At 38.1% G+C, this 27,439-nt stretch overlaps 2 protein-coding genes across 2 annotated transcripts in view; one reads left to right on the forward strand and one right to left on the reverse strand.

Annotated features, from left to right (window-relative positions):
• LOC113018177 (integrin alpha-M-like) lies at nucleotides 1–27,131 on the forward strand. The gene is made up of 30 exons (XM_080305130.1): nucleotides 1–132; nucleotides 832–934; nucleotides 1,195–1,298; nucleotides 2,139–2,209; nucleotides 2,561–2,675; nucleotides 4,299–4,426; nucleotides 4,552–4,697; nucleotides 9,739–9,889; nucleotides 17,235–17,385; nucleotides 17,649–17,722; nucleotides 19,217–19,337; nucleotides 19,471–19,610; nucleotides 19,738–19,884; nucleotides 19,975–20,187; nucleotides 20,292–20,425; nucleotides 21,012–21,154; nucleotides 21,265–21,419; nucleotides 21,556–21,678; nucleotides 22,238–22,311; nucleotides 24,533–24,674; nucleotides 24,763–24,861; nucleotides 24,975–25,054; nucleotides 25,140–25,226; nucleotides 25,306–25,375; nucleotides 25,475–25,573; nucleotides 25,696–25,776; nucleotides 25,892–26,002; nucleotides 26,164–26,277; nucleotides 26,364–26,474; nucleotides 26,641–27,131. Exons 1-30 carry the CDS (start codon nucleotides 96–98, stop codon nucleotides 26,737–26,739), a joined length of 3,423 nt encoding a protein of 1,140 aa, XP_080161256.1. The 5' UTR covers nucleotides 1–95; the 3' UTR covers nucleotides 26,740–27,131.
• Nucleotides 1–27,439, reverse strand: part of LOC145430302 (uncharacterized) — a 358,832-nt gene that overhangs the window by 136,772 nt on the left and 194,621 nt on the right. The window lies entirely within an intron of this gene.

Raw genomic sequence — 27,439 nt, forward strand, 5'->3', positions numbered from 1 at the left:
TATGATTTCTGCATCTTCGGTTTCAACTCCTTTCCTGACCCTTTCAGCAGAAGTAATTCATTCATCTGTCATTTATTTTTCATGGAAGTAACACAATGAACTGGATAATTAGTGCTACAATATCCTTGTTAGGTAAGAGAAATTTATGGCCTTCTATTCTGTCTGTTGTCTGAATTTATGCAAATAATGGACATATTAGTAGCATTTCAGTGAAAATTGCTTTTCTGCTAGCCACAGCACAGCAACATTTTTCAATAAAAAACATCTTTTAGTTTTAAAAACCAGCGGGGATGTTAAATTGATAAGTTAAATAATATCTTCTAGAAACGCTTTTGTGATTGTCATTTCCTCATATACATTTTACCTCCTGTGAATCACACTAGTTGCTGAAATGTGTGATTAGCTCAGTCAGGTCTTGACTGTCCTATGAGTTCATGCAGTCATCATATACACCTGCTTGTTTTTGTTTTACTGACACTGTACCTACTTTTGCAACAGGCATCTATTTTTTTGCATGCAAGACACATTGTCCTGGATTGGCCTTCCACTTGCATTTTTTTAAAGTGCCATGGACAAGCAAATCTGTACAGGTTATTTTTTCATGTGAATAGTTGTTCAGCACCACAGTGTTGAGAACTTTCAAATGTCAGACGTTGATACTTTCAAGTGGTAATGAAAAAAACAATGTGGTTAAAAAAATAGAATGAAAGTAACATAGGGCGTATGCAGTTTCATGCATGTGGTTATACTTAGAGGTGCTGCAAACACATTGTTCTATAAAGTGGCTTTAAGTAAGAATAATGATGATGCTTTTTCTTCATTAATCGTCAGGGTTAAATATTGCTCTTGGTTTCAATATTGATCCCGTGGCTTGGAAGACCTTGAGGAGCTCTGCTGCTGGTTTTGGCTACCAGGTGGTTCAAAGACAATCAGAGTAAGTCAGAACATACATTGTTATGTTGAATATGGGTTTATAATTGCCTGTTTAAGATTACTGATAATTATTTACTTATTTATTTATTCATTCATTTATTTATTATTTGTTTAACAAAATTATCACCACTTATTCCTGACAGCATTAATAAAACAGGGATAAAATACTTATTAACAGAGAACATATGTAGTTTATTTACTGTAACTACAGTTTGCTCTTTGGACATATCATTCTCATCATGGCATCATTTATTTCCTTAGTTTGCTCGTCAGTGCCCCATTTGAACAGTATTCACAAAATGGAAGAGGGAAAATATATATTTGCACCACTTCTCACCCAAGCTGCCAAAATATAAAATTTGAAGGTAGGTAACCATTCATCTATACATTTCTTTACAGGATTTCCTGAAACTCTGACAGTAAGTATTTTGCCTTCAAAGAAATAAACCACAGTGTCATGATCACTAGGTCTGGGAGGAAGTGTTTTGAGCTTTTCGAGAGCTCTTGGTTCATTTTGCTTTTTGGCATGCACAGTATTTGGCACTAAAAAATACAATATCGGTATTGTTTATGTTTGTTTTTTCCCTTGAGTTTCCTTGAGATTTTTCCTCCATGTTGTCCTTTGCCTTTCAGTGATCCCCTGATGTTCTCTATGCTCACTGTGTCATGTCTAGGTCTTCCCCCTGCTTGTTATGTTGATTGTATTCATATGTGTGTAGTTCCCCACCTGTTTCAGTTTCCCTCATTACCTCTTGTGTATATAATGTTAAGTCATTCTTTGTCCTTTGTTGTGTTGGACACATAGCTGTGTATCCCTTAGCTCTACTTTTCCGTTTCTTCACGGATATGTATTCCTAATGTTCTTTGGGTATTGGCAATACATAGGTTCTCTCTTTTTTATTAGATTTTTATTAATTTCCATACTTTTCAGCATTAAATGCTAACCTTCTCTTTTTTGACTTTAGTCTCCTGAATTCTGCTCTTGAGTCAGCAAAACACTCCACACTAAAATAAAGTAATAGTGAAACTTAATTCTATTTAGAATTCCTTCCTGTTGTATCATATGCACCATAATAATAGATGTCAAAATGTCTGATTTATGCTAGTTTCCAGCCTAGAGGAGATATTGCCCATGCTTAAGTGTTTTAATTTTAGTTATCAATTTCACAGTTGTTCTGTGTTTTTGTATTTTGGTTTGAATACAGCACCAAGATTTGCAGTCAACATGTCCCTTGGTTTGACTATGAAAAGTGATGCTACAACTGCAAACACTGTGGTGAGTTACTGAACGGCAAACATTACCAGTGCTTTGTTAAAATTGGTGATAATCAAAAGCCTCTGTTTTCTGTGTCTTAGATGTTATAATAGTTTGTTATAATTTATAAATGCATGCAGGTCATTCCATGAAAAACAGTGTTGCTCCCACCTGTCACCAATAACATTACTTTCTTTAAATATGCTACTGTTATTTTAAAAAATCATGATTCCCAGTGTTTTTTGTTTTGTTTTTTAAATTTGTTTTGTTCTTTTCAGATTTGGTTGATCTTACATGGAATGAACCAATGTTTAAAGGACTTGGAAATAATCGGCCTACCATATTAATCACAACTTAACTTTGTCTCCTCAGGTGTGTGGTCCAACCATTCAAAAGGACTGCAGAAGTATCACAATGTACAATGGTGTGTGCTTTCAGATAGACGGTGTTACTACATTTGGATCTCCCATACCTTCCTCTCTTCGAGGTAACAGTAAATGGAACTTGTAAAAATGTATCCATAATTATCAGAGTCCTGGTTTGCCATTAATAACAAAGCTTTTCCATTTTACACCTAATGTAGTGTTATAATATTTACCTTTGTGCTTGCATATTTTCTAAATCTCAGATAAATTGAAACTCTATTAAGACTTCCCCTTATATATTCAACCATTTAAGAATTAATGAGAAAAGGCAATGGAGTAAATGGAAAATGATTTTTGTGGAAGATGAGATCACACCAATGGTGGATGAGATTGATGCCATTCTGTATGAATGACTTGCATGATTTGGTGGACTAAAAATGGCACATGAGGCTAAACCTGTAGCCACAGATTTGGGTGCATGTGCATCCCAAATTGCCACCAGAAAAAAATCTCGTACATTAAGTCTACACATTTCTTAGAAATAATTTTCACATCAAAATAAGGTTGTTATAAATAATTAGTTGCCCCCTCTCCGCCTTTGCTTTATTTCAGATAGTCTGTTTAATAAGTGAGCTAATGGAAACCAGCCCACTGAAGGAACAATGGGCTGAAAGACCTAATCCAATCATTTGTCTTCAGTGGGCTGGTTTCACTCATTATGCAAATGTACTGTTTATAAGATTGGGGAAAATGCAGTCAGCTGAGACTGAAGAAGTCACTTGGATGAGTGACAGAACATTTCTCCCACTGAAAACACTACGTCCAGATGAACAGAATCAACTTTTGGAGATTTACTTACCTGGATGATTGAGAATGCATCAAGACATTACAGAAAAATATGATTTAATTACAGTACACAACACTGAAAATCAAAGTATAGTAATATAAATTCAAAAGTGTTAAGGATAACTTAAGGATTAAGGATAACTGTCTATACATTTCCTCTCCTTGTCCAGCACTACTATGTCCAGTTGATTAGCAGGTTGGTTATCACCAGTTCATCTGTATGTATCTGGAAGTCGCACAGGATCTTAGCACGGTAATTCGCGACAACCCTTGGGGGCATGTCCCATTTTGACTTCAGGACTTCCAGGCCGTACTCAGCACAGATATATTACTATATACTATGCCAGCCACTTGGCATTCCATGTATGCCCTGCCTGCTAGCATCTTGCACCCTGCTGTCTCAGCAACATCATTACACAGCCTGCACATGGTGTCTTGCCTGGTGTGGTAGAACTCAGCCTCTATGGATCTTAAACATTCCAGCCACTTCCTCTATCTGCCAATGGTACATACCATGCAGGGGCTTGTCCTTCCATGATGCCTCCTCCCCTTGGTCTTCTTTCTTGGTTTTCTGCTGCCTGAGGCATTTACTAAGCATGCGGTCAGTTATGATCATCTTCCTGATGTACTCATGGATATTCATTGTCTCATCCTGGAAAATGGTTCAGACATGCATTAGTCCTCGGCCTCATTCCTTCCACTTAGCGTTCAGGCTCAGGGTGCTGGACTGGGAGTGAAACCCTCCATGCATGGTAAGGAGCTTCCTTATGTGTGTGGCATTCATTACTGAATACTGTCTTACTGAAAGCCTCAGAATCCTTTTGCTCGCATGATGTGAGGAAAAATGTTAAAATTAGCCCATAAAAATTGATTCGATTTTGACTCCATGTCTTTGATAGAGTGCCCACCACAAGTAGACATTGCCTTTCTGTTGGATGGTTCAGGCAGCGTATCATCTCCTGATTTTCAAACAATGAAGAAGTTTGTGAAAGATCTAATCCAATCATTTGTCTTAAATGATGCACAGGTAAGATGCTGTAGTCCCTCTTCAGTTAATAGTAGCACAGACATAAAACAGTTGCATTATTATTTCTATTTAGATCCATGAAGCATGACAGATTGATATATTTATTGTTTTCCCCTTTTTTTTAGTTTTCTGTTTCCCAGTTCTCTACTTCACCATGGGTTCACTTTTACTTTAAAACATTTTCTTCGTCTGGATCAGTGGAGACTGACATCAATGAAATCCAGCAATACAGGGGAGCTACCTTCACAGCTAAGGCCATCAGACATGTTGTGTAAGGAAAGAAATCACATCACTGAAGCACTATGCTAAATTTACTGTCCAGAGTTCCTGTCCAGGTGACTCTTATTTTCTGGGACTCTTACCAAATTAAATAAAGTGTGGACTCTGATGCCAGTCTTTCAAAAGAGATAATGTACACAGACCTTTGTTTTCAAATATTATCAACAGAGCCGATAAGTATTTCCTAACTGAATAATGAATTGTACAAAAAAATATGTCCATTATCCGTGACTTTTCTGGACTTCCATAGAGATGTTCGTAACAAAGGCTAAATTGAATTTCAATTTGAAAATCTAATATTTGGATTATCTGGATTGGCAGAATAGAAAAATCTGTGTAATGCTAAATGAAAATATAAAAAAAGAAGGATGGATCCAAAAATAACAATCAAACGTGTTACGTAAAGCAGTTTCACCCCGGTTCCTTTTTTATTCCTCGGGCCTCCAGAGACGACACAGGACTCAGTAGTCATTTCACAAAACCTTTATTCATCTTCAGTTACGCATGCACCTTCTAGAAGGGGAGACGTACAGGTCCGGTGTCCCTCTGCAAATCTCCACTTCTTTGTTTGTTTCCACCAGTTTTATAGAACCGACCCCATTGTAAAACCCACATGGTGTGTTGTAAACTCTGTGTTTGTGTATGTATGCGCGAGCACGTGAGGGCCTGTGTGTGCGCGTACCAGTGTGTGTATGTATGTGCACGTGAGTGAGCGTGTGTCTCTGTATATGTGACTTCCTGCCGGTCATAAAGTCATCTCCCCTCACCCAAGGTACACCAAATTCCACTACCAGACATACAAAACATATTACAAGCACTGAGACCCCCACTCTGCATCCACTGGGCCATTGGCCTCTTGTTGTCTTACTCTTACAGCTAAGCATGTGGAGAGTCTCCTGGAAACCTACTTCTAAGTTATGACAATTATGAGCTTTTATTACATTCAGGGACAAGCATCAGCATCCCCCAACTGTAGCTTCCTGTCTCCTTTTATGACAGGTTGACCCCCAGTGTCCATAAATTCCTCTCCCTCTACACAGTTACACACTCTCAGGCCTATGGCTAAACCAAACTAAAACACACAGACAAATCCTTCCCTATTCTCTGATGTACTGCTGGACCCTCTCATCTAAGCAAGTTTAACACATTATATTCTAACAATTGTTTTCTTGTACCCACACATGCAGTCTACCCCATGACCATACGTCCACTGTAAAAAAGATTTATTGACATTATAAATAAAATTATGTGTATATATATATATATTAGGGGTGCAACGATAAACAAAATTCACGGTTCGGTTCGATACTTTGGTGTCACGGTTCGATATTTTTTCAATACAAAAAAATGTTCATGCCTTTTTAATTTGTCATTTATTAAAATTATAAATATATATTTTAACTCAAAAATACAGTTTAAATTTAATGTTGCTGAAACAATAAAATAATTAACAAAAAAAAAAAAATCTATCTGATCGAGAAATCACTCATCTTTGGAAAAGAGAGTTTAATACAGAGAAATGGCTCTTTCCAAAATAAAAGCTATACTATACGTTTCTTCTGGGCTATATTCTCAGCAGCATATTAAACGTATCAGGTCCCCATAAGGAGAATCATGTGCTAACGGCTGTCTAAATCAGCGGTCCCTAACCCCCGGGCCTCGGACCGGTACCGGTCTGTGAGTCGTTTGGTACCGGGCCGCGAGAGTTGAGGCTCAGGTGTGAAATATATGGTTTCAGGGTTTTTATCGGTTTTCAGCGTTATTTTGTTATCGTTTTTATCGTTAACTCGGTTTTCCTTGGTCTTTTCACGTGTGTTATGAATAGATCTTCTTTTTTTCAGCACCGGTACTAGTTTTATTTTGTTGTATTTATCCGCGACACCTTAAAGGCCGGTCTGTGAAAATAATGTCGGGCATAAACCGGTCTGTGGCGCAAAAAAGGTTGGGGACCGCTGGTCTAAATGACTCGGATACAGTTTGTAGCATGCGTGCTTGTTGTTTTTGTCTGCTTCCACTTGTCTTTGCACTAGGATGATGTCTGCGTAAATGTGCAGTCATATTCATTGTGTTCCCACTAGTGCTGTCAGCATAATCTCGTTAAAATGACATTAACACCATAACGCGGCAAATCTCCGTTAACGAGTTACTGCAGATCACCCGGTGCGTGGGGCTGGACGGCGTCAACACGTTAACAACAGAGATGGGCAGTAACGCGTTATTGTAATCTGATTACTTTTTTCAAGTAACGAGTAAAGTAAGGGATTACTATTGCAAAAACGGTAATTAGATTACAGTTACTTTCCCGTAGGAACGCTGCGTTACTGCGTTACTAAAACCGTGATTTTTTGCGAGAATGTCTCACGACAGTGACGTAAGCGAGTGCGCCGTTAGTGACAACAGCTGTGTGCAGATCAACAATGGATCACATATCGATTGTGGGAGAGAGTATGAGCGTGCAGCGTTTAAAGCGTGGAAGTACTGACCTTACTTTGAGTTTGATTCCATAAAAAGTGACAAAAACATTAGCATCCATCCTGCGTGGGAAGAAAACTTCTTTTTACAGTGAAAAAAACCCCTAAACTTCCAAGCAAGCACCGAGTGCGCAACGACGTAATGGGAAATTCACAGAGAAACTCGCGGATTCTTCAACTGACCGCGGCACACCTGCACCAGGGTAAACATCCGCCTACCCTAGTCCTGCTTTACAGGTGAAAATAGAGCAACAGGACTGCTGAGTCTTTGACTTTATTTATTTCCTGCTGTGTTTTACTTGCATCTATTTGAAAGAGTGAGTGTAAACACAAAAAATATTTTATTTTATGTGCTGGAATGTGCAGAAAATAGGTTTAAATGTTAAACTAATTTATTCAACTCAGAGAATGTTGCATATAATTAAATTTTTGCTTGATGCATAAAGTTAAAAGATTAAAACTGATAAAACAAGTTAAAAAAAGAGACTTTTCCATTTGATTACATTTTGTATGATGGATTATGTAGAAAAAGTAGAATTGGGCTGAAAGATCTATCGCTTTATCTCCTCTTCAGGTTGTAAATCGTGTTTTTAAAAAGTAACTAAGTAACTAAGTAATTAACTCATTCACTGCCAGCCATTGGCAGTGAATGAGTTAAACCCATTGACTCAGTCACTGCCATTGACGTCTATAGACGTCAATGGCAGTGAATGAGTTAATTACTTTTGAAAATAAGTAATCAGTAAAGTAACAGGATTACTTTATTGTGGAAGTAATCAGTAATTAGTTACTGATTACTTTTTTCAAGTAACTTGACCAACACTGGTTAACAAGCTAACTGCACTAACGCACTAGTTCCCACCAATGTAATTGAGCATTGCGTGGCACATCCGACATACTGTTTTACTTTGTCCATGACGCGCTTACCATCAGGGTCATGCTTCACATGAAAACCAAGATAGTTCCAAAAGCCAGATCTGAATGAGGGTGGGGGAGGTTCAATTTCGGGTAGCATTGAGGCAGTTGCCATGTTGCAACGAGCTTAGCTTCTGTCTTGCTGCTAGCTTGCGCTGCGCTCAGTGGATCTGCACTCGACAGTGCAGCCTAGGCGGAGTGGTCGAACGCAGATCCACTGAGCGCTCAACATAGCCAGCGTTGTCAGAAGAAAAGTTGGTAAATAAATTACAAATTTTGTATTGTTCAATACATATGCGTACCGAACCGAAAGCACTGTATCGAATGGTTCAATACCAATACAAGTATTATTGCACCCCTAATATATATATATATATATATATATATATATATATATATACAGTTGTGGTCCTAGCCTGTTTGGAGCCCTGGGCGAACACTACCTCTGCCCCCCCACACACACACACATAAAACATAGGATTGTACATTAACATAAAACGGCTACCACAGCCATCATAATTCGTCATACAATGAGAACAGGACAAATCAACAACTAATTAGGACTAATTAGTATTAAAATCTGTAACATAATGTATTGTTTGGAGTGTAGTCTGTTACTGTTGGTATTTTTACCATTTCTTCTTGGAGCAACTTTAACTCACATAATTTCCTTAGGGATTAATAAAGTATTCTGATTCTGATTGTTTCAGGATGACCTGCTATTATCCAATGACACAACTGCTTATCTGTATCTTTTGCTCGTTTCTCCTCCTCTTCTTTTCTCTTTTTTCTAAAGTGAGGACCTGATTGCTTTGAACTTTTCTTGTCCATCTTCCATTGGTTTTAATTTTGCACTCCAGTATGAACACCCATCCCCTACAACCTACACCTTAGTTCACAGATTCGCTTTGTCTAGGGTTTATTTCTGGGATTTCGCACAACCCAGGATTCAAATCATGAATACATAATGGGCTTGGATTTACATCATTATGAATGAAATGTGCTGTATTTGGAAGCAGCCGGACCCTCCCCTTTCGACGAGTTGTGTGTGAGACTTTAAATCATCGAACTGTAAATTACACATTTTAAATTGTTATTGATCCCTTTACCCCTGGTCCTAAAGTGTATATTTATTTTCTTACTCTTCTTATTGTTTGTTTACTTGCACTGCTGTAACTGGAGCCTCGTCGTCTCGGTCAGAGAATCCCACGCCGCCCCGCCCTCTCCTCCCTGTGCCTCAAGCAGAAGTCGCACCTCGCAAACGGAGGGCGCCCTTACTCCCAGCAAATGGGCGATAGAAAACCGATCGGTGCCTATGCCATTCCCGATATGCGCTGGCATGACGTATGAGCAATTTTTTTTTTTTTTTTTGCCGATGACCGTGCAACCGCCCGTGTCGCCCGTATCAAAAACCGCTACTGTATATATATATATATATATATATATATATATATATATATATATATATATATATATATATACAGTATATATATATATATATATATATATATATATATATATATATATATATATACATACTGTATATATATACTGTATATATATATATATATATATATATATATATATATATATATACATATATATATATATACATATAATTTTTATTTTATTTTTTTAATTTCACAGAAACACTGTTTTCATACCACAAGAAGGTATGAGACCTAATGCAAAAAAGGTCTTGATAGTAATTACGGATGGACAATCTAATGACCGGACTTCTCTGGATGGTGCAGTACAGCTAGCAGAGAGTAAAAACATTGTTCGATTTGCAATTGGGGTAAGTACTTCAATTATTTAAACTTACAGAATGTGCCATACTGAAAATATGCTTTGGTCAGCTGTCAGGCTAAGACTGATGTGGCACTATATGGAAAAAAGCACTGAGCCACCCACTTATTACACCTCCAGAAGCTAGCTCTCTCTCTCTCTCTTTATATATATATATATATATATATATATATATATTATGGAATGCCGTTTAGAAAAATATTATACATATATATCAATCAAAGTCTTAATATATAGAATGAAGCTTGAATGTATATAGAATGATCTTCTGAATGTATAGAACGAAACTTGAATATATATAGAATGAAACTTAAATATATATGTAGAATGAACTTTTGAATATGCATGCCACATGCTTCAGTTATTAGTAAATTAAGTTGTGTTCAATAGAAATTTTTATTTTTTTTGCCAGACACTAAAAATTGTGAAATATCACAATACTGAAAAAGTTCCAAGGGTATTATTTAGGTAAAGGTTGATAAGACTGGTTTTATCTTCTTATTCACTTGTGCCATTTAAATCATAAAAGTAGTAAAATAAAGTTTTTAAAGTACACTTTTCTTTCATGACAAACCATACTTGTCGCAGTAAAAAATGTTACACTTTATGTTACATATCATGGTATGATGTACTAATTTATCTGTTAATAAACACGAATTGTGAATTTTATTAAATAAAATATCTGTTATACATTTTCAACTTTAAAACACAGAAATGTTTTATTTAAACTCTTACAGGCTGATATTTGGAAAAAAATGACACATAAAAGGTAGGAACACAGAACACTATGTATTTCCAGAACCCAGAGGAAGAAAAGAGTATTCTGTAGTAATAGAGCAACACTGACCTTAACAAAAAAAAAAAAAAAAAAAAAACAAAGAAAGAAAGAAAAGAAAAGAATAAAACAAACAAAATACAATAAGCCTGTCTAATCAAGTAAACAAAATCCTTAAACATTCCCTAAAGAATGTAAACCAGGTTATGTTTAACAGTTATTATTATTATTAGTAGTAGTAGTATCATTATTTGATAAGAATGTAATGTCATATAGTGCGATGATGATATAATGTTCATATTTCAGCTATATATTATTATATATATTTAATGTGTGTCATATTTATAGACAACTTGCTGGCAGTGTTGGAGATACTGTTAGTCCCCCTTTAAATATGTTTTCATTAGTGTTACTGTAACACTTTTCAAAACTTTCCCAAAACCTAACAAAAACTATTATTTAAACCTGTGAGTTAAGCTAGAAATCAAGTGAAAATTAATATGAATTTCTGTGTAAAGCATAAATATTCAAATGGGACACTGAATCGGAGTCCAAACAGAAACACTTCTGGTGGGTGGCTGCGTGGCCAGTGGCTGAGGCGATTGAGCAGGTCCGGAGGCCGACCACGCCGGCGACGAGGTCCAGTCAGCGGCCTGAACGGTGTCCGCCGACGCCAAATCCGACGTGGACGAGGAGAAGGTGATGAAGCAGCAGCTGCAGGTGACAGCGTGGAAGCCGGTGTGACGGAGCAGCAGCTGCAGGCGACGGTGTGGAAGCCGGCAGTGACGGAGGATCCGTTGACTGCACTACAGGAGACTGGATGACAGACAGGACTGGCTGGACTACAGGAGACTGGACGACAGACTGAACTGACTGGACTACAGGAGACTGGACGACAGACTGGACTGGCTGGAGGACCGGCGACTGGGGGACAGGAGGAGACTGAACTGACTGGGCTGGAGAGGTGGATACTGAACTGACTGGACAGGAGAGGTGGAGACTGGACTGAGCTGCAGGTGACTGGACTGACTGAGCTGGCAGCTGAACAGCAGGCAACTGAACTAACTGGACTGGCGAGGCTAATGGCTGAGCTAAAGACTGAGTTAGTGAAGGGGACAAAGCTGCAGCCTGGGCTAGCGCATCAGGTGCTTGAGCTGGGAAGAGCTCAGCTAGCCTGATCAGAGACAGTGCTAGAGCATGGAAAGCTGGATCAGGAGGTGGATGAAGAGGTGGACTAGCAGGTGGACAGGCTAGCTCTTTCAAGCCTCTAGGGAGGTCAGGCTGGGTTCTGGCTGCCCTCAGCCTGAGCACTGGGACAGGCACGGGGGGTGGCTGGACACCAGTCACCCCCACCCGAGAAACATGAATGTGTGTGGAGGTAGACTGGGTCACAGCTGCCCTCGTCCTGGGAGCTGGCACACGAGTGGGTGCTAGCTGGGCCCTAGCCATCTGAGGTGCTGCAGGGACAGGCTGAGCATTAGCTGCCGCCCCCCCTGAGAAGGTGAAACGGGTGGAGGGGAAAGCAGGCTCTGAGCTGCCCTGTTAGGAGAAAAAGGTTGAGTAATGGGTGAGGAAATGGTGATTGAGTGGGAGAAATTATCAGGTTTAACAGTGATAATGTCTTTAGCAGTAGCCTGAGATGGTGGAGCAGTCTGTTCGGAGGCAGGATGGTTAGAATTAATTGGATAATCCAGAATGTAGTCACATTAAACCAGGGGTAGGCAACTCCAGGCCTCGAGTGCTGGTGTCCTGGAGGTTTTAGATGTGTCCATGATCCATCACAGCTGATTTAAAGGGCTAAATGACTCCTCAGCATTTCTTGAAGTTCTCCAGAGGCCTGGTAATGAACTAATCATTTGATTCAGGTGTGTTAACCCAGGGTGCGATCTAAAACCTGCAGGACACCGGCACTCGAGGCCTGGAGTTGCCTACCCCTGCAGTAAACAGTCTTTGGTTTAGGTGGGCGGTGAACAGTCTCTGGATTATGGCGAGGTGAAAGAAAAAAGTCTGTTTCGCTCACCACCGGATGCTGCTGCTCCAAACAGGAAACAGGATGGCGGCGTGAGCCTTGCCTCCACTTAGCTGTGGCAGCAGGCGGATGAATGAGGCGGTGGGTGAGTGAGGAGCGGAGCGGCAAGAGAGGGAGAGGCTGAAGCGCGGCGAGAGACGCCCACTCTCCGAGGCAAATACTCCGGTGCAGGTGAGGCAGCAGGTGGGAGAACACGGCCTCTCTGAGGTCCGCCCAGAGCCAAACGACTCCCCTCGAAGATGTGCTCTTCTTCCGCAAAGAGCCGCTGTTTCCCCCTGAGCTCCTCCGCCCTAGCGGGAGAGCGCTGCCTCCTGCTGCTCGAACAGGACAGTGTCCACTGAGTCCACAGCGTGTCGTCATGGCACGGTTTGTGTCATTCTGTCAGGAGTCGTGGTGTGTGGGTGAGAGGACGACAGGAAGGGACCCAAACGCAGGACTCACGGTGCAGAATGATGATGATTTATTAGAGCGAGTGAGTGAACAGAACAGGAACGGCAGGACTCACTAACTAACTGAAAGACTGAATGGCTGGCTGAACAACGGAATACAGACGGGAATGAAGACAATCACAACATCAATGACAGGACAGTGAACTGGTAAAACTGAGGAACTTGAATACAAAGACTGAATGATAATTGGACACAGGTGAGTACGGCTGAATGTAATGAAACAGGAAATGGAACATGTGGAAGAAACAGTAAACATGAACTGAAAACGCTGGGTCAATGACCCAGGAATCTTGACAGACTTATCTCATTTGAGAATGTAAAGAAAAGTTGCTCTAGGTGGCAGATCGTTCAATGACTACATCTAGCTATAGTATTTCAAAAATAAACAAAGGTATCTGAAATACAAAACATGGCTGATAAACCTCGTATATTATGACATTACCACTGACATTCCATACATTGTGTGGAATAGCTAGACACAGGAAGCATTTGACAAAATTGAATTCTATTTAACAGTGAGGTTGTGGCATATTCTTTTGCTGCCTGCAGGGGTACTAAATAATCGAATGTTACTATGGGTCATATCAGAGAACAGAGACAAAACATGCAATATAGGCAGGAAAACAGATGAACTTCAATCCAAAAACAAAATATGCCTCATATGTATAAACTGAAACCAATTGCATCCATCCATTCTCTTCTGCTTATTTTTATCTGCGTTGCTAGCCTATTCCAGCTACCACAGGATGAGAGGCAGAGTACACCCTGGACAGGTTGACAATCTGACGCTAGGTTAACAACATTAACAAGAAACAAGAAAATAAAACATGCATATGCAAAACAGAAAAACAAAAACAAAATCCTCATCATTTCTACAATCCTTGACATCATTATGCTCTTCCAAATCCTGGTGAATTCCGTATTGCAAAATCCATGTCTGATTTGAAAGTAGTACACTACATGAACTGGTATACGAAGGATATTTTCACAAATATTGGTCACTGGAAATCTGCAGTTAGTGATGAACTCAAGGCTTGGCTTTGGGGAAAAACCCAGGGCTGAAATGCTGTCACATCCGGTGCAGAAAACAAGAATATCTTTCAAAGAGACTTCACTTTCAACTATAAGATAGAAAAATACAAAATCAAAATGAGATTCTAACTAAGACTATTGGTATACTGATACGTTAAAATACCAAAAGATTAATGCAAAAGAAAAACTGATGCATATTTTGAAAATTAAGCTGTACTTTGAAAGTCACACATGAAGCTAATTAGCATTTAGTGAAACCATAGTGTCGAAAAAAGAAGTTAGTGAAGACCACAACAATTTAAGCTTAGGTGGATGCAGAAATAGTCTATTATTTGTACTCAGTAAACAGGATTGGTAATAATGCATTTATCTACGCTTTTAATACACTGAAGTGAAACTGAAATCACATTTGGGTATAATCTTTCTTGTAAATTCAGCACTTGCATTGGTACTTGGTATTCTATACCTACTGCACAATCCACTTTGTATTGTCCCTGTTCTGTCTTTGTTTATTGTACAGTTAGTATTGTACAGCTATGATTATAGTATTGTATAGTTAGTAATTAGTATCTTTTTATCCCTTAATTTTACCCAAATTTAGCATGCTATTTATTTGTAATTTCTAGTATTACATCTCTTGGAGATATATATTTTATATACGTATAAATGCAACATGGTTTCCAGTTTATTTGGAGCTACTTTTAGATAGGAATATTTACCGCATTTGTCAGAATTCAACATTTCTGTGAAATCCTGCCTGCTTGTATGGCTACTCTCTCCATCAGAATATGTCTGTAAATATAAACAGATAATACTTTTCAATATACTGACAACAAAATGGCATAGTAAATATTAATATTATGTTTATGTATTATGTATTTAAACATAATACAAGTGACAATGTTTAAGGGAGTTAAACATTGTCCATCTTTACTTTGATTTTATTTTATGAACATACATTCATTTGCTGAAATGCTCAGGATTAATTACTGATTCATTGTCCTCACATTAAATAACCTTTTGAGGTCTGACATAAATTGACTTCTGATGAAACAGTTTTTTCACAAGGTCTCCATTCAAAGTCTGTTTGGAAGTGAGTGATGGCTCAACTAGTTTGGTGTGGCATGTCAGCAAAATCTGTAGCCTAGGGGAGGAAGAAAACATAGTGTATATGAAAGTTTTGTTAATGCTAACAGACTACAATACAATACAATACAGTACATCAAAAGGTTTAATTTTTGTTAACTCTAAAAGATATCAATCCAGTCATCTGATCAGTGCCCACAGATCCTTTTTGGAAATACCCAAAGTTGACCTTTAATAGTATAATAATCTAAGTAACAAAAACAATCTTTTTATGAAAAAGGATCTAAAGCTTACCTGCATCCTTCAACAACTGGCTGGAAGGCAGTCCTTATTGACTGCATTACTTTGTCTGAGTCCCATTCACAGCTAAACTCCAGTGCAGATTGTATATGTCCATTTTCAAAAAGCCAAGCTTTTTTGTTACACCTTGGCACATGTGCAGTTAGATGGTCCTGCAAGAGAATCACTTTGGTGAAAGACTGAGCCAGAGATTGTGACCTACTTAGCTGTGCTCGAAACCTATTAGAGAATAAAGGCAAAGTAAACATTTCTGCATGTAATATACTCCCACTACTCTGATCAATGAAGCACATTTTATTTAACAAAATACACCATGCTGTACACATATCCAATTTGCATTAATAAATACCCACTAGCCCCATGGTAGCTAGGATAGGCTCTTGGAATTCTGAATTGGATAAGTGGAAGAGAATGGATGGATGGATGAATGGATAGATAGATGATGGAAGATAGTGGGATGGGTGGGTGGAGAAACTTAACAATCACATAAAAAATTTCCTAAATTCACAGAGTACTTTTTGTTGCTTTAGAAAAATGTTTCATTAAATTATATACTGCCAAAAACTATGTATTGTAACAACTGAATGATGTGCTTTGCTTTCACACAATGTTTGCAGCTTGAAATATTATAGAAATCGCATGTTTTCACAGTTTAGTCTCCACAATCACACGCTGTGAGTCTATCGCACACTGTTTTTTACTGTGATATTTTTGTTTACTTAGCTTAGTCTAGCAATTGAAACTTACGGGCAATTGCTAACCTTCCACTAGTAATTTCAATGTATTTAGTTCCGTTCTTACCTCTTCTGCTTTGGGCCCTTTCGAGTGCAAGGTCTAAGAATGTAGATGGGACACGCTGTGAGGGACTCTTGTGATGTGGAAGGCACGTTCTCCATAACATTAGCTGGATAACCAGGGGCTATCTGACCGGAGAGGTTCACTGCATTTGGTCTTCCACAGTGAATTTATTCAAATTTCTTCATCAGTAGCACGATGCAGTACACTGGTACTAATATTAGGTTGGCCAAAACATGCATTTGCCTGGGTGTTAATAGCTCCTCATTACTTAAAATCTGAGCCACACGATTCTGTGCGGACTGGCTCATAGTGCCTTTCTTCGCAGCTACAAACAAGGAAAACACTAGTGACTTTATACTCAGAAGATCATTCTATATATATAATATTTTCCTAAACGGCATTCCATAATGTGTATATATATGTAAGGACACATATACACACATATGCACATGATTTAAAGGACACACACATATATACATCTCTCTCTCTCTCTCTCTCTCTCTCTCTCTCTCTATCTATCTATCTATCTATCTATCTATCTATCTATCTATCTATCTATCTATCTATCTACATACACACACATATATATGTGTGTATGTGTCCTTTAAATCAAAGCACATCCCAATAAATACACAAAGCTGAAATGAAGTTTTTCAAATAAATGGCAATGCAAAATTACTGATTGGAACACGAATAATGTGTATTCTGGATTTGGATGTAATGAGTTTAACGCTACATAAAACATGTCTGTAAAATGTATTATAAATGGAGATAAAACCTTAAGTTTATTAAAAACTGTGTTTTAATAAAGCAAGGCATCTTGCATAGTATGAGAACTTAAATGTATTTTTTTCAACAACCCTAGGTGGGAAATGCATTTAATAAAACTGAAGCAAAACAAGAACTGCGCACCATTGCATCATCTCCCTCAGACAAATACGTGTTTCAAGTGGAGAACTTCGATGCACTTGAAATAATAAGACAAAATTTGCAAGAAAAAATTTTCTCCATTGAAGGTACAAACATAAATGTATTGTGTTAACTTTGTTACAAATTTCTGTAAACATACAAATTTAAAATGATTATACTTAATAATAAGGAAAAAACAAACTTAATGTCTCATGTCAAGGTAAAATTCCTGTTGCTCTACATGCTGTTTATTATAAAAGTGCTGTGACACATTTATGATGAACAGCAAAAAACTTGAATAATAATGAAAATTTGTCTTTGTAACGTGAAATTGTATTGTCTTTTATCTTCGCTTATTTTTCTGTCACAGGATCTCAAACCAGTGGAGAGACACTAAAAATGGAAATGTCTCAAGAGGGATTCAGTGCAGTTTATGTGCCTGAGGTAATTACAGTTTTTCTCAGTCGATTTGGTGCTTTTCTCAGATCAAAATGAAAATTCTCAAAACCATTAGTGCAACCTCCACATTTAGTCATTTGTGCACATCATAGTAGCAATTTCTCCTTCCTCTGAACAAATTGCAAATGCTCTTGGACATGTATCAGTTGCTTTCATTCAATTCTCTGCCATCGACAACATTATCATTTGCTTATGTCATGTCAGTCAAAATGAACTATACTTTTGGAAGCTAAATAGTGGTTCCCAATCAAACTAATAGTCTTTATTTCATTGAGTCATTAAATACAAAATTGGTGAATTAGTTTTCAAATGCTGTCAAGCAAATGTTATACCTTTTTTTCATAAATTTTTTCCTGTCCCTGAAATTGAACAATTTCTCTCATGCCATAGTCCCTGAGAATGAGAGGGGTGGAGGTCAACTCAACAAGTATGTTGTTGTGTGGGATAATGTCCCTTTTCACTACACACATCTGGTCAGACAGTGGTTTGCAGCACATGACAGAATGTCTGTTGAATATCTCCCTCCCTACTCCCCATTCCTTATTCCGATAGAGGAGTTTTTGGCTGCCTGGAGGTTGAAGGTTTATGACCGGCATTCACATGCACAAATGGCCCTGCTAGCAGCCATGGATGCAGCATGTGATAACACCACAGCAGAGTCATGCAGAGGGTGGATTCGCCACTCCAGGAGACTTTCCTTGCTGCATTGCAAGGGATGATATCCGTTGTGATGTAGATGAGACAGAAAGGAACGTCTGAATGTGCCAGAATGATTTACGTTACAATATGTACTGTTATATTGTTCACATTTGTGCACAGCTCTACCAAAAGGTTATTTCTCATGTTTATTCTAAATACGTGACTGTAGAGTATTTTTCTTTTGCACAATGTTGTAGAATTACAAACATCCTACACAGTAAAAATGTGAAACATATGTATTCAGTGTCTTGTACTCTCTTACTTCCATAACTACTGGAATGTCTAACTTTACTGCAGATTTTACTGTACATGGCTGTGCAAAAAGTGTATAGTGCTGTCTTGAGCATTTTCAGGTAGTGTCACCGACCTGACCCTTTTTTGCACTAAAAGATACTGAGAGAATACTGTACACTGTGAAAACATGACAAAGCCATTTTTTAACTTGTTCATCAAGATGGTGTCAAGACTTCTCATTTTGGTGACACTGACAGTTTCATTGACACGAATACTTGCTTTTGAGGAATGGATTATCGATTTTGAGCAAGTGACCTGCTTTTGCAGGTTATCAACTAGGTTTTGCAGTTTGCACTAATTGTTTTGAGAAATACACTAACTGCTGTGCAAATGTTAATAGTGATGTGAGAAAAGCACCAAAGCGACTGAGAAAAAATCACCAGACAGTCTAGTCATAGAAAGAAAGATTCACATGTGCCTGTCTGGTAGTTTTTATGACTTTCTGTCTAAATTGTATATAAATTGTATTTTCTTTCTACACTGTAGGGAATTCAGATGTCTATTGTTGGTGCAAACCAGTGGAAGGGAGGCTACGTGCAATACACAACTGGCGGCCAGAAGGTGAAAACATATGAGGATGTGTCTTTGGAGTCTGACAGTTATCTTGGTAAGAATATTACAGCTTTAACAATCTAACTTATACACATGTGATCATGTACATTCACAGCTCTGCTGTAATTCTTTCACACAAACATCAGATTTTATATCTGTCTTTCCTTTTTGGCCTACCTAAATTCTAGGTTACTCCATGGCAATTGCTAAAACTCAAAGCGGCTCACTGACAATTGTTGGTGCTCCAAGATATAAACACAGAGGAGTTGTGGTCGCTGTTAATAGAGAAAACTTTGAAAACCAAAAAATTGAGCCATTGGCATCACAGGTATGTATTTACAAGACAGATGTGAATGTAACACTGTAAACTATATATAAATTATTTTCTCAAATAAAAGCTGATGTTTTTTTTCCTAAACCTGAATCCTTTCAATAATAATTTGTTCCTTACACAGTATCAGACTGGTGAATATTTCGGGGCAGAGGTGTGTACCATGGACATAAGTAATGATGACATCACTGATCTAATCTTCATATCAGCCCCAATGTACATGGAGCCTGATAGAGAGGGAAGAGTTTATGTTTGCAGATTAACTGGTTTGGTAAATCACAATATCACCTACTGTAATTAAATTATTCGGTTTATTTACCAACTTTTAATGATCTTAAAATATTCACTCTTCTCCTTTCAGTTTGTGGAGTGTAATTTTGATGATCCATTAGTACTAAGAGGACGTGCAGCTGTCAAAGGAAGGTTCGGCTCTTCTCTTGCTGTGCTGCCTGATCTAAACTCAGATGGATTCATGGATTTGGCAGTTGGAGCACCTTTGGAGAATAATGGTGAAGGCAGCATCTACATATTTAATGGTGAAGGAGGAGGAAGAATCAGTCCTACTTACTCACAGGTACATAACGTCAAAAAATTCACAAAGAGTTTTAATTGCATTTATCCTGCAATATGTCTAAACAATCTGCAGCTTGATTACTTAAAATATTTTCATGTACACAGAGAATTACTGGCTCTGAGGTCCAGTCAGGACTGATGTTTTTTGGTCTATCAATCAGTCAGTCGTCTTTTGACCAGAGCGGTGATAAACTTCCTGATTTAGCGGTGGGTTCAAAGGGCACAGTTGTCTTACTGAGGTAAGCCCAAGATACTCCAGTCATGTGTTATTGTTATTTATAGCAATTGATATTGTTCACTTTACAAGGTCAATTTTATGAGAATTGCACATGATTGATTTATGACTTTTTAATCCAATACCGATGCAGGGTAAAAAAAATAAATAAATTGACTTTTTTGAGGTCACATTATATTAATGAATTTTATCATGCTAAAATGGTCGAATCACTAGAAAAAATTTCTTTTCTAATCATCTTGTTACATCATTATAATCATGGTTTCTCTCGTGATTAAAGAAGCAATACATCTGTCAGTTAAGGTCCTGGAAAAACAGCTTGTGTGGATTTGAGTCTCAAAAAAATGTGAAATTATATTTTATTTTACATCTGTTGAACATCAGTTTTACATCTGTTACAATAGCAACAGCTTTGTTCTAACAAATGACTTTGATGCAGAAATGCAAATCATGTGTTACTCAAAACACTAGACAACTGGGTAGTCTTGTTACTAATCCAAGTCAGAACACCAATAATGGAGAGCAATTTTTAGTTTGCTATTGAAGATTAACGTAGCTCACATATATTTTCCTTCGATGTCCATTTACAGATCAAGACCTGTAGTAATGGTTAAAGCTGAGGTGTCTTTCAGCCCAAACGAAATCCGTATTCAGAATACAACCTGCTCAAAACCACTGGAGAACACAGCTACAGTCTGCTTTACCATGAGCAGAGTGTCTACAGTCAACACAGGTTCATCATTCTCCTCACTTTTTTCTAACTACAAAGCCATTATCCAGCAGTTTGATGGTTTCTCTGTATGTAAATTTGTAGCATTGAAATCAAACTCTGATATATTCCAGCTGAAGCAAGGATTAATTATACTTTAACGCTGGATGCCACTCGCAAACCTCTGAACAACCGAGCGTACATCAGTGGGAAACAACGAGCGAAATCTGGATCAGTTGCTGTGAACTTAACTAGCAAACTGTGTTCAACTGTAAAATTTATTATTGAGGTAAAACCGAATAACAACATCAGAAAAAAAATATTATGACCATTTCATGAAACAAAAGATGTTATTTAATTAATTGTATTTTTTTTTTGTGTCCTCAAACACTGAATGTGAACCTAACACTGCTCTCTTCTTGCAGGCTTGTCCAGAAGATGCTGTCAATGAACTTTCCAATGAGCTCAAATTCACATTTGATGGTTTTCCTTCAAAAAAACTTAGACCAAGTCTCGCCCCACAGGCTCAAGCAACAACTATTCATCCTGTGAGGAACCTTTAACGACACCTTATTAACTTGGCATCTGAGTCTAGTCTTTATGAAGTTTATGAAGTTACGAAATTTTAGTGTTTTGCCCTTAAATTGTCTGAAATAATGTTATTATTGGTGTCTGTTTGAGCAGTATCTATTGAAGAGACTAGAAGTAAATGAGTTACCATCACTGTAGTTGTAGCTCTCTATATAGTAAACGCATTACAAATTCTACTATGACTTTACTTTCTATGTAACTCTAGCTTCGGGGCCAAGGAGAGACTGTGCATTTCTCAACTGCTTCAAACCTAGTGACAAACTTCAACTTTGAAAATAACTGAATTAAAAATACACAAGCCTTATGAAGGGTATCTCTATGTGGGATCACACCTGATACATAGGTTCCTGTGTGTGCAGAGGATTTTCCAGAAGTGGATTGAGAACAGAAATGTTCTGCAGAAAACTACAGCTAGATGGTGGAATACAAAAAGTGGTGATTTCAAATGTTCAATGTTAAATTTAGTCTGTAAATAATGTAATAAAAATATGTTTTATATTATGTTTTCTTCCACAGTTAGGGTTTGAGATCAACTGCGGCACTGACAACAAATGTGTTGATAACTTAAAAGTGGATTTCAACTTCACCAGGTGAGGGTCAGGTGCAAAACTCAAGCTTTGGTGTCTGGTAGCATGTCAAGTTTAAGAGTATGAACACTAAAATTATTAATTAATTTAAAGGAATAAAATGACAAACTTGGAAGTGAACAGAAATAAATAAATTATAAAAACAAACAAAAACAAAATGCTTTTTTAGATCCGAGTTGTATTTACGTCTCACTTCCCAAATCAACAAATATAAGATTTATTCTGGGTGCCAAAACTGTGTTGTTAAATGTAGAATATGTTAGGCTGGAAGGACCAAAGGACAAGGGGGAACTAAGATAAAATACAGAACAGATTTGTCTTCCAGTAATGATAACAGAGAACAAAACAAGGAAGTAGAACTCAAGAAACAAGCTTGTTTGTCCAAACTTGACACACAAAGACAAAAAAAAACCCACTGAGACAAGCCTGGAGGAACACAAAGGGATCAAAAAAGGAATCAACTATCAAGAATAAAAACTAAGCAAGGAACTAACAGGACACAATAATAAAAGCTCATTAGAAATAAGGAACATAAAATCAAACATTTAACAGAAGTCGACAGCGCCTGAACGTTTTTTAAATCAAAAAGAAATCATTAACCCACTAAAACTCAAACACTTGGCTCCATGAAGACAGAAAGAGTGACAGATGATTTAATATAACTGATAGAATCACTAATTATTTAAGTCATCTGGTGAGAATCATTCACATATAAACAGGTCAAGAAAGTTTCTTCTTAATGTCCCTTTTGGCACCAATTTGTGATTTTAATTTCTGCTTTTACTTTTGAATAAATTAGAGTAAAAATACACTCAACAAAAATATAAACGCAACACCTTTGTTTCTGCTCCCATTCCCGATGGGATGGACGTAGAAACCTAAAATTCATTCCAGATACACAATATAACCATCCCTCCCAAACAGTGGTCACAAATCAGTCCAAATGTGTGGTAGTGGGCACATCTGCTATATTGAGATAATCCATCCCACGTCACAGGTGTGCCACATCAGGATGCTGATCTGACATCATGAGTAGTGCACAGGTGTACCTCAGACTGCCCACAACAAAAGGCCACCCTGGAATGTGCAGTTTTTTGCGCTATTGGGGGTCTGGGGACCCAGAACCGGTCAGTATCTGGTGTGACCACCATTTGCCTCATGCAGTGCAACACATCGTCGCATGGAGTCTATCAGATTGTCAATTGTGGCCTGTGGAATGTTGGTCCACTCCACTTCAATGGCTGTGCGAGGTTGTTGGATATTCATGGGAACTGGTACACGCTGTCGTATACGCCGGTCAAGCACATCCCGAACATGCTCAATGGGTGACATGTCCGGTGAGTATGCTGGCCATGCAAGAACTGGGACATTCTCAGCTGCCATCTGCCCTGAACAATGTGAACCATGATTCATCCGTGAAGTGCACACCTCTCCAACGTGCCAGACGCCATCGAATGTGAGCATTTGCCCACACAAGTCTGTTACGGCGACGAGCTGGAGTCAGGTCAAGACCCCGATGAGGACGACGGGCATGCAGTTGAGCGTCCCTGAGACGGTTTCTGACAGTTTGTGCAGAAATTGTTTGGTTGTGCAAACCAATTGTTCCAGCAGCTGTCTGGGTGGCTGGTCTCAGACGATCTTGGAGGTGAACCTGCTGGATGTGGAGGTCCTGGGCTGGTGTGGTTACACGAGGTCTGCGGTTGTGAGGCCGGTTGGATGTGCTGCCATATTCTCTGAAACGCCTGTGGAGACGGCTTATGGTTGAGAAATGAACATTCAATGCACGGGCGACAGATCTGGTTGACATTCCTGCTGTCAGCATGCCAATTGCACGCTCCCTCATTGCTTGTGGCATCTGTGGCATTTTGCTGTGAGACAAAACTGCACATTCCAGGGTGGCCTTTTGTTGTGGGCAGTCTGAGGTACACCTGTGCACTACTCATGATGTCAGATCAGCATCCTGATGTGGCACACCTGTGAGGTGGGATGGATTATCTCAATATAGCAGATGTGCCCACTACCACACATTTGGACTGATTTGTGACCACTGTTTGGGAGGGATGGTTATATTGTGTATCTGGAATGAATTTTAGGTCTCTACGTCCATCCCATGGGGAATGGGAGCAGTAACAAAGGTGTTGCGTTTATATTTTTGTTGAGTGTAGTATAGCTGTAACTTTATTTTTTCCTTCCATTTTCCTTGTGCTTCCTCATACTCTGACAGATCCTCAGTGGTTAAAGTGGGCATTGATGAGCTTTTGGATGTCACAGTCACAGTGGAGAATAGAGGAGAAAACTCCTACAACAGTCGTGTTATTCTCACGTATCCAGCTGGACTCTCCTACAGGAAGTTCACCATTCAGCAGGTAAGACACCAGGATCAAGTCTGTATCAGTTCATCACTGATCTGCTGCTCTTCCAATGCATCCGGCAGTAATTTTGTTTCTAATAAAGGGAAGAATTGAGTGCAACTCTTTGGACAGTGAAGATGGTTTATCTCGAGGAAGGACAGACTGCACTATTGACAAGCCAATTTTCAAGAGCAAAACTAAGGTGAGCTTTATACTTTTTCTCTGTATAGAATATCTTTTCTCACTCCTTTATTTTCACTTTTACACAGTTTACAGACAAATAGGAGTCATTCTTATCTCTCTCATTCAATTAAGGCTTGCTTCATTGTCTCCTATGGGATTGACACCAACAGTCAACTTGAGAGGAAGATCTTTGTCACTGTGAATGCCAGCAGGTACTTTTCATTTTGCTACAGGTACTCCTCATTAAAACAATAGTCCAATAGATACAGTACAAATAATTTATTTTCTCTCTTTCAGTGGAAATCAGGAGCATGCCACAACAAGTGAACTCTACAAAAAGAAATCAATTTATGTGAAATACAGCATTTTTATGACATTTGAAAAGTATGTGTTTTTCTAACTGTAATGGGGAAAAGTTTATTTTTTTTACATGGCATTTAATATTTCAAATATACCTGTTTAGCTCCCTCAGCTACAACAATTTTACATTTGGGATGAACGATTTGCAGAAACCAGTCCATCAATCAGTCAAGGTGAAATACAACTTCTGCATATGTCTGTAGTTCAAAAGTTCATTGTATGATGTAGACCTAACTATACTGCTGGGTTATACTTTTGTTTTTCAATTTTAGGTTACAAACGATATCAGAGCGCTGAATTTCACTGTGGTGATCAGGGTTCCAGTGAAGCTTGGTGAAAAAGACATTTGGGTGGATTTGAGCAGTCTAAGGGTAATATGTGTTTGAGAATTGATAGTTACAGACTCAAAAATGACCTATGCTTGTGTATGGATGATTGGGTTTAGAGAAATTAAAATAAAACCAAACGTATATAAATAAAACATATATCTCAGATTGCAGAATGTCAGAGAGGAACTGATGAAGAACCACCTGTGAAAGCTTTTGTTCCTGAGATACAAAAAAATAAAGTTGTGGTATGTATACTACTGCACTTTACCTGTTGAAATTTAACCAAAGTGTATTGTTAAAATTAACATTACACTGGATCAAAACTTGTGTTGCATTTAGTCTTCTTCAAATGGCCCACAGGACTGCTCTGTAGCCAAGTGCAGACTGTTCAAGTGCAGCACATCCATGGGGATACGGGAGAGTAGGACATACGAAATCTCTGCCAACCTCAGCTCAGGATGGATAGAGCAGGTAACTGGCAGGAATTTTATGTTCAATTATTCATTAATATTTTTTATTTTTACAGATGATTATGTAGCAGTAACTTGTTAAATCTTTTGATAAAATCATTCCTTGTTAAATCAAGCAACACCTAATTTATCCCCAATTTATTTCACTTTTTTTTTTCTTAGATTGGACTTCAGTCTGCCAAATTCCTCTTAACCAGCACAGCCACTCTGGAGTACAACAAAAACCAGTACATCTACTTTGCATCAGGGTCTAACAGTAATCCTCCTGTTCGCAAGGTGATTGGAAATTGCTTTCTATTGTTTTCTCGTTTCAGTTATATAATAGTTTAAATTTATTTACTTTCTATTAACTTGTCTGTCAGATTGAAGCAGAGGTAGAGGTGTATCCTCAGCCAAATTTCACCAAAGAGATCATTGGAGGATCCCTGGGAGGACTGGCTTTTCTAGCTTTACTCACTGCTGGCCTGCATAAGGTAAGTTCGATTTTTTTTCAGTCAGTGTCACAGCCTCACAAAGTTAGTATAGAAAACATCTAGTTAAAAATAAATTATTATATTCACTCATGTAGCTTGGTTATTTTCATTCCTTTTTATTGCCACAAATGACTGATGCATTTTTATGTTTTTTTTTTACTCCCAGTTGGGATTTTTCAAGAGCAAATACAAACGGATGATAAATGAAAATGAAGAAGACAGTCCAGGTCCAGGGACTGATGCAGCTGCAAAATCCGCTGAATAGCAAGGATCACGTTTGTAGTCTTGATGCTCTAAATCTTTCATTACATTTTATTAATAAAAATGATGCCCGGAAATGTCCAAATGCTTGTGGTGTCTAAACTACATCACTCCTTGACTAATTGACCAAAATAAAAATGTTTCTACCTAGTTGTCAGGACCATCAAAACAGGATCCCAAAAATGAACCTAAAGGCAAAAACTTTTTCAGGACTTGAAACGTGTTCAGATTAAACCTGTTCCAAATGACAACTACAATTTTCTTGAGCAGAAAAAAACCATTCAAATGATCATGTTTTGGAAAATGTGTGAAATTCAACTGAGATGCTTAAAATTGTGTAATGTTGCTTGTTTTATTCGGGAATAAAGATATTTTCAGCTTTGTGTTATAAAATTACACCCCTGTCCACTCAATGTAAATGAGGGTCTTCCATCCATTACTCCATTATTCATATTTCACAGTACTCAACACAGTTATAGATCCAAATGGTAGATTCCTAATCATTAAATTATCTATACTTAACAAAAAAGCTATGTATTGTAAGTGTACATGGCCCAAATGTTGTTGAACCCTTCCATGTTTTTTTAGTGCACTCTCTGAACACCTAGATTGCGCACTTGTTCCTGGTGGCAACCTCAACTTTGGACTAAATGAAGAAATGTATATGCTCAATACAGCAGGAACTGAGGATAACTGGGAATCCA

This window comes from Astatotilapia calliptera, chromosome 8, assembly GCF_964374335.1.
Source record: "Astatotilapia calliptera chromosome 8, fAstCal68.1, whole genome shotgun sequence".
In the NCBI taxonomy this organism is placed as follows: Eukaryota; Metazoa; Chordata; class Actinopteri; order Cichliformes; family Cichlidae; genus Astatotilapia; species Astatotilapia calliptera.

What these genes read in the sequence shown, in the direction of transcription:
- LOC113018177 (XM_080305130.1), top strand. Translation starts at nt 96, where the DNA reads ATGAACTGGATAATTAGTGCTACAATATCCTTGTTAG. An exon ending in GCTCAGGATGGATAGAGCAG is followed by an intron (nt 26,003 to 26,163) that starts GTAACTGGCAGG and finishes TTTTTTTCTTAG; the next exon opens with ATTGGACTTCAGTCTGCCAA. An exon ending in TCACTGCTGGCCTGCATAAG is followed by an intron (nt 26,475 to 26,640) that starts GTAAGTTCGATT and finishes TTTTACTCCCAG; the next exon opens with TTGGGATTTTTCAAGAGCAA.